Source organism: Salvelinus sp. IW2-2015, linkage group LG23 (assembly GCF_002910315.2).
Source record: "Salvelinus sp. IW2-2015 linkage group LG23, ASM291031v2, whole genome shotgun sequence".
Classification (NCBI taxonomy): Eukaryota; Metazoa; Chordata; class Actinopteri; order Salmoniformes; family Salmonidae; genus Salvelinus; species Salvelinus sp. IW2-2015.
In genome coordinates, this window is record NC_036863.1 from 12,164,969 (window position 1) to 12,173,432 (window position 8,464).

At 44.3% G+C, this 8,464-nt stretch overlaps 1 protein-coding gene across 1 annotated transcript in view; it reads left to right on the forward strand.

Annotated features, from left to right (window-relative positions):
- LOC111950460 (calpain-5-like) overlaps positions 1–8,464 on the forward strand; it is a 48,780-nt gene that overhangs the window by 22,536 nt on the left and 17,780 nt on the right. Inside the window, 2 exon segments of the mRNA XM_023968059.2 lie at positions 4,264–4,472; positions 6,957–7,149. Of these exon segments, the coding sequence (XP_023823827.2) occupies positions 4,264–4,472; positions 6,957–7,149 (402 nt within the window).

Here is an 8,464-nt window from a genome sequence, read left to right on the forward strand (position 1 = left end):
CCCACAAATTTTCTATGGGATTGAGGTCAGGGCTTTGTGATGGCCACTCCAATACCTTGACTTTGTTGTCCTTAAACCATTTTGCCACAACTTTGGAAGTATGCTTGGGGTCATTGTCCATTTGGAAGACCCATTTGTGACCAAGTTTTAACTTCCTGACTGATGTCTTGAGATGTTGCTTCAATATATCCACATAATTTTCCTTCCACATGATGCCATCTATTTAGTGAAGTGCACCAGTCCCTCCTGCAATAAAGCACCCCTACAACATGATGCTGCCACCCCCATGCTTCACGTTTGGGATAGTGTTTCTCGGCTTGCCAGCCTCCCCCGTTTTCCTCCAAACATAACAATGGTCATTATGGTCAAACAGTTCTATTTTTGTTTCATCAGACCAGAGGACATTTCTCAAAAGTATGATCTGTTTCCCCATGTGCAGTTGCAAACCGTAGTCTGCCTTTTTCATGGCAGTTCTGGAGCAGTGGCTTTTTCCTTGCTGAGGGCCTTTCAGGTTATGTCGATTATAGGACTCGTTTTACTGTGGATATAGCTGCTTTTGTACCTGTTTCCTCCAGCATCTTCACAAGGTCCTTTGCTGTTGTTCTGGGATTGATTTGCACTTTTCAAAATACGTTAATCTCTAGGAGACAGAACGCGTCTCCTTCATGAGCGGTATGACGACTGCGTGGTCCCATGGTGTTTATACTTGCGTACTATTGTTTGTACAGATGAACATGGTACCTTCAGGCGTTTGTAAATTTCTCCCAAGGATGAACCAGACTTGTGGAGGTCTACAATTTTTTTCTGAGGTCTTGGCTGATTTCTTTTGTTTTATAAGTGAAATAATCCTTCTGTAAACAATTGTTGGAAACATTTCTTGTGTCATGCACAAAGTAGATGTCCTAACCGACTTGCCAAAACTATAGTTTGTTAACAAGAAATTTGTGGAGTGGTTGAAAAACACGTTTTAATGACTCCAACCTAAGTGTATGTAAACTTCCGACTTCAACTGTACATTATTATTTTGACTTTCTCCTTGGCCATTAGGCCAATATTAGGCTATCCCTAGACATTTTAAATATCTTCACGCCTAGAAGAGCCTCCATGCTTCCTAGGGGAGACCTCGTCTGTAGGTCGGATTCCCAGACAATATTTGTAACCGTGTTGCATCCAGAAGAACTTTTTCAAGGTCTGTTGATTGTGATCACAGACCTTGATTCCATATGTTGATTTCCTGTGTGTGTGTGTGTGTGTGTGTGTGTGTGTGTGTGTGTGTGTGTGTGTGTGTGTGTGTGTGTGTGTGTGTGTGTGTGTGTGTGTGTGGTGTGTGTGGTGTGTGTGTGGTGTGTGAACATGACACGTATGAATGTGATGGAAGCAGTGCATTGATGGTTTAGTGACTCCAGGCGCGGTGCATACAACATCTAAGAGGTAGATCCCCCAGGATGCTGGTATGTGCACAGGTCTAGCTAATTAGTGTTGGTGCGGTGTGTGTGTGAGAGGCAACTGTAAGTATGAGAGGGAAAAAGTGTGACTGTGAGCTGATATTATTGAATAAGGAAGAGAAGGACAGTGGAGACGCGATCAGATTGATAATTACACACTTAAGTCTGCAGGCCATTCGTTTAATTGAGACTCAAGAGACTGTCACTGTACTCTGCTGCTACTGTGTTTCAGTTCCACATTGTCATTACTGTCAAAAGGAATGGAGATGAGATTTATTTTGGAGAAAAGTAGTCAACTGCAAAGAGTGAGACAGTCGATCTAACAGGTGGCGGGTAGTGATTTCAGGCATTAATTTGTGCCTCTGTGATGGGTGGGTGGATGAATGGATGGGTGGATATGTGGGTGCCGCCCATCTCTCTCCTCTCTCTCTTTCTTTCTGTCTCTCTCCTACATATTCTCTCTTTCCCTTCCCCTCCATCTCTCGCTCTCCACTACCCGTCTATATCTCTGTGGAGGCCAACCCCCCCCCACGTGGTCGTTTGTCATCCGGGCCGGGGCCAGACGGAGATGGATGAGGTAATAGGAAGCCAGTCTGGGTCGTGTTCATTAGGGCACACCAATTGCACCGGAAAACCAAAACCAAAGCGTTTCTTCTTGGACGAGTTTTGGCTGTTTTCTGGCTGTTTCCTTCCATTTGTTGTATAATAAATAGGACCCTGTTGTCCGCTAGGGCATTATGTTTGTGCTGCCACACTACAGTACAGCATCCCTCTCTGCTGCCTGCCACCTCAGGTGGGAGGAGAACGACTCCACACACAGCCGGGACCCCCTCAAGGTCTCAGGTCATCTGTGACGAGCCTGCTCTTTTGTCAGACGGCAGTAGAGAAAATGAAATTCGATAGTACACACATGCAAACAGACAGTCATGTGCATGGGCGCAGACATACACACAATCACAGCGCACGCACACACACAATTTGTAATAGAAAAACATCAGAGCTGACGTTGTATTGCTAGTCTGTTAGAAATGCCACGGAGAGAATCGTTTTGTCTTTTGTTATTTTTTATTTTTATTTTTATTTATCCGTTATTTTACCAGGTAAGTTGACTGAGAACACGTTCTCATTTGCAGCAACGACCTGGGGAATAGTTACAGGGGAGAGGAGGGGGATGAATGAGCCAATTGTAAACCAATTGTAAACTGTTAAGATTTATTCAGATCAGTAATCCATTTCAACAGCACATAAATGACCTACAAGTAGTCATTCTCTAATTAGTTGCTTTAGTCATTTTATGGTATCAAACAAACATTACAAGTAATGAATAATCACATCTTTAGACTCGACTGACGCTACAGTATGGCTCTAAACGCTGTATCCTTCATAGTAATTTCAACATCAGACAACAAAATGCTCTGTTGTTTAGATCAGATACAAATCCCTGAATCCCTACGGAAAACCTACCTAAAGTAGACAGTAGAAAAGGACATATTGCAATCCTGTTCTGTTATGTTTTGATGCCGGTCATACCATGTTAAAACGGAAGACAGGAAGAAAAAGAGATGGATGAGAGTTGAAGGAAGGAAGCAATTAAGACAAGGGAGTGGTGGTGTTGAGGTGTTATCCTTCTTCCACCCCAGAGGACGTGAGGGGTTGTGGTCCCTCTGGTCGCTCGGTTTGTGTGTCCTTTACCCTGTGGTTGCAAGTACCAACTACTGCAGGACACATTAAATCGGCCATTTGTCTTGCAGGCCGCCAATTTGTGACCCCTGCCCCAACCCGAACTTTACTTCCTAATTAAGGAGAAATATTATACTGTATGTAGAAAATGACAGTGTGAAGTTTGAAACGAAAAACGAAATTGTGCTCCAACAAGGAAGGGTGGTAACGGAAAATCATGATGAAAGACAAAAAAAGAAAGCACTTGCTCATAATGCCAGATGATTAAAGAAAACATTCAATTGTAGTGTGCACTAACATCCGAAAAAACCCTTGCCGAAGACCAAAATGATTAGAATGTCATAAAATTTCATCATGATATATGCACAAACTTTTCCAAACTGTTTCGGATGGGAAGTATGCAGACGCCTTAAGTGTGACCTTATTTGTGCCATACACCCCACCGCAGTCTGAGGGGGAGCCACTGGGAAGGGGATGACTGGCAGGTAGTTCCATGCAGCTCGAATCGTTCCCCAGCCGTGTGTCCTGTTCCGCCTGTTCTCCCTCTGGATTTATGCTATCCAGAACCCTGGTGATAAATTACATTAAATGTTCCCCTAAACCTCCGGAACGCATCGGCCGGCCGAGAGGGGACAAGGTGGGGGCAAGAGGTATGCTGCAGCGGGGATGACAGCCTCACTCACAAGAGGGTGTGTATTTATGAGTTCGGCCGACACACAACTTGTTCGTTTGGCTTTCATAATATAACCAACACTATTTTTCCTCCCTCTACTCGTCTTGCATTTCCACACCCTTCACCCCTCTCCTCCCACTCCCCCTCTGCTCCCACTCCCTCTCCCCCCTCACCCATCTCCTCCCTCTCCACTTTTCCACACCCTCCACCCCTCTCCTCCCTCTCCCCCTCCACCCCTCTCCTCCTCTCCTACCTCCACCAACTCTCCCCCTCTCCCACTCCCCCGTCACCCCACTCCACCCTCTCCCACTCCACCCTCCAACACTCTCCTCCCTCTCCTACCTTCCACCAACCTTCCCCCCTCTTTCCCAACCTCTTATCCCTCCATCTACACCTTCTCTGACCTCCTCCACTCCGTCCTCTCCACCCCCCACACTTCCCCCCTCCACCCTGCCCTCCCTTCAGGTCATCCCAGACTGGAAGGAGCAGGAGTGGGACACAGAGACGCCTGAGTCATATGCCGGAATCTTCCACTTCCGCTTCTGGCGCTTTGGCGAGTGGGTGGACGTGGTGATTGACGACCGGCTGCCCACGGTGGACAACCAGCTGGTCTACTGCCACTCAGATGACAGTAACGAGTTCTGGAGCGCACTGGTGGAGAAGGCCTATGCGAAGTTAGTCAATGAATCAATCAATCAGTCAATGGCTTTATTGTACAAATTGGGAAATGTGTGGTACTGTCTTGGTGAAAAATTTATTATTCAATCCATTTGTCCATCAATCTATATATTGTCCCAATTGGGGAATGTCATGTAAAGTCAGGGTTAAAAACAACAACATTAAAATGAAATGAACACCTATGGGACAGGGATAAAGAGAGAGTACTGTAGCAGCCCTGGGGGAATGTCATCTAATTAAAGATCTGATGCTATGTTTAAGTCTCCCAATATTTGAGGTATGCAGAACATTTTTTTAGAACGAAGACGCACTCACTCAATCTAATAAATATTTCCAATTGGTAACACTTTACTTAAAGCCTGTAGGTTATAACATGTTATAAGCATGTCTTATAATAAGACCTAATAATCTATTATGTACTACTTCTTCTGACTGATTCAAAATATGTACTATTCACTGTCCTTTTGATTGAGATGTAGAGTCACATATTAAGATTTGAAGTCAACTAAGGCTGCATTTACAATGGGAGCCCGATTCTGATCTTTTTCCAATAATTGGTCTTTTGACCAATCATAGTAGCTATTTGGCCAATAATTGGTCTTTTGACCAATCATAGTAGCTATTTTGCCAATAATTGGGCAGAAAATCAGAATGGGAATGCCTGTTTAAGAATCTAGGCTCCTTTGTCATCCAGATGTCAACTGTGCATTGTAGACAGCATTGATAGAGGAATATTTGACTTCAGATGAAGAGCATGGCCCTTCCAACGCCGGGATTGTGGGTTTCGATTGTGGGTTCGATTCCCGGGGCCACCCATACGTAAAATTCATGCTCGCATGACTAAGTTGCTTTAGATTAAAGTTTCTGCTAAATGGCATATATTATTTTTATACTGAACAAAAATATAAACACAACATGTAAAGGTCCCATGTTTCATGAGCTGAAGTAAAAGATCCCAGAAATGTTCCATATGCACAAAAACATATTTCTGTAAAATGTTGTGCACAAATTTGTTTACATACCTGCTAGTGAGCATTTCTCCTTTGCCAAGATAATCCATCCACCTAACAGGAGTGGCATATCAAGAAGCTGCTTTAAACAGCATGATCATTACCTTGTGCTGGGGACAATAAAAGGCCACTCAAAAATGTGCAGTTTTGTCACACAACACAATGCCACAGATGTCTCAAGTTTTGAGGGAGTGTGCAATTAGCATGCTGACTGCAGGATTATCCACCAGAGCTGTTGCCAGAGAATTTTATATAATTTCTCTACCATAAGCCGCCTCTATTCGTCGTTTTAAAGAATTTGGCAGTATGTCCAACCGGCCACACAACCGTAGACCACGTGTAACCACGCCAGCCCAGGACCTCCACATCCGGCTTCTTCACCACCAGGATCGTCTGCACCCAGCCACCCAGACAGCTGATGAAACTGTGGGTTTGCACAACCTAAGAATTTCTGCACAAACTGTCAGAAACCGTCTCAGCGAAGACCATCTGCATGCTGGTCGTCCTCACCATGGTCTTGACCTGACTGCAGTTTGGCATCGTAACCAACTTCAGTGGGCAAATGCTCACCTTCGATGACCACTGGCGCACTGGAGAGGTGTACTCTTCACGGATGAATCCCGGTTTCAACTGTACCAGGCAGATGGCAGACAGCGTGTATGGCGTCGTGTGGTCAAGCGGTATGCTGATATCAACGTTGTGAACATTCCACAGGCCACAATCAACAGCCTGAATATCTATGCAATGGAGATGCATGAGGCAAATGGTGGTCACACTAGATACTGGATGTTTATTTGTTGTTGTATTTTACCCCCATTTTCTCCCCAATTTCATGATATCCAATTGCGATCCAATTACAATATTTTCTCATCGCTGCAACTCCCCAACGGGCTCGGGAGAGGCGAAGGTCGAGTCATGCATCCTCCGAAACATGACCTGCCAAACCGCGCTTCTTAACACCCGCCCGCTTAACCAGGAAACAAGCCGCACCAATGTGTCGGAGGAAACACCATTCAACTGATGACCGACGTCTGCAGGCGCCCGGCCCGCCACAAGGAGTCGCTAGAGTGCGATGAGGCAAGTAAAGCCCCCCCGGCCAAACCCTCCCCTAACCCGGACGACGCTGGCCCAATTGTGCTCTGCCCTATGGGACTCTCGGTCACGGATAGTTGTGACACAGCCTGTGATTGAAACCGGGTCTGTAGTGACGATGCAGTGCCTTAGACCGCTGTGCCACTCGAGATCCACACCTCTACTTTTTTTAAAGGTATCTGTGACCAACAGATGCATATCTGTATTCTCAGTCATGTGAAATCCATAGATTAGGTCCTAATGAATTTATTTCTATTGACTGATTTCCTTATATGAACTGTAACTCAACAAAATCTTTGTTGCATTTATGTTTTTGTTCAGTGTATTTTAATTTATTCATTCATTAAATCCCTCCTCCCCGTCCTCCCGTCCCTGCAGAGTGTACGGCTGCTACGAGGCCCTGGACGGTGGGAATACGGCGGATGCACTGGTGGACTTCACAGGGGGTGTGTCGGAGCCTATGGACCTGCTGGAGGGCCAGATGGCCACGGACGAGGTGGCCCGCAACCAGCTGTTTGAGAGAGTGCTGAAGGTCCACAACCGGGATGGCCTCATCAGCTGTTCCATCCGGGTGAGTCAGTCGGGGAAGATCTGGTCGTCACTAGCTTTCATACCCACAAAGTCATAAACCCTGCCCATTTCTACAATTTATCTTCTTAAAATTTGATTTCAAACCTAACCTTAACCCTAACCTTAACCGTACTGCTAAACTTATTAAACTAAGATCAAAAAGTTAAAAAATGTTATGCCAATTTTTACTTTGTGGCTGTGGAATCTGACTTTGTGGCAATAGAAGCTAGTGGAAACCGGAAGATCTGGACTAGACAGACATTTTGTATCATGGTGAGAGGGGGGCAAGGGGGTCATATCAAATCAAATTTGATTTGTCACATGTGCCAAATACAACAAGTGTAGACCTTATAGTGAAATGCTTACTTACAAGCCCTTTACCAACAATGCAGTTTTAAGAAAAAAAGTGTTGAGAAAGTATTTACTAAATAAACTGAAGTAAACAATAAATAAAAAGAAAAAAGAAAAAAATAGAAAATAGAAAAATAACATATTTAAAGAGCAACAATAAAATAACAGTAACGAGGCTATATAGAGGGGGCACCAGTACAGAGTCAATGTGCGGTGGCTCAGGTTAGTCAGTTACTAGATCACAGTACAAAACTTTAAGAAAATGCTTTGAAACAGGGAGGTACTACAATACTTGTACTTTTTGTTTTCTGTTGCAAAACGTGTTGCTGCATTGTGGCTTAATAGGGCCCTGCTATTTGGGAGAAAAATTGTTTTGCAGTTGCAATATTTGGCAATCGTCATGATAATGTGCCATCCTGTCTATTTTAAAAGTTATAGTTAGTGTATCTTTGCAAGAGGAAATTTATCCATCTAATCATCCAATACTTTACTGATGAGACTTAATTTGTATGAGTGTGTACAGTGTACAGGATCAATCTCTTTATTGTCCCAATCAGGAAATGTGTGGAAAACAACATCAATAAAATCTAAGGAACACCTAGGGGTAGGGTTACAGTCAGAATTATGGATTAACATGGGTAATCGGGATCCCAGGACTGTCCCTGGAACATTCTTCAAATGTCCAGAAAAATGTAATGGCAATTACAACGTTTTTCCCCAATGTCGAACTAATGCAATTCCACAAAATACACAACATGCGCAGCATCAGATGAGCAAAAAAATGAAATAGCTAATTATCCAAACAGGTTGTCGCAAGGAAGCCTTTAGCCTAGTGTCTTTACTTCACACAAAGTCGCCACATCTGGGGGTGGCAGGTAGCCTAGTGGTTAGAGGCAGGTAGCCTAGTGGTTAGAGGCAGGTAGCCTAGTGGTTAGAGGCAGGTAGCCTAGTGGTTAGAGGCAGGT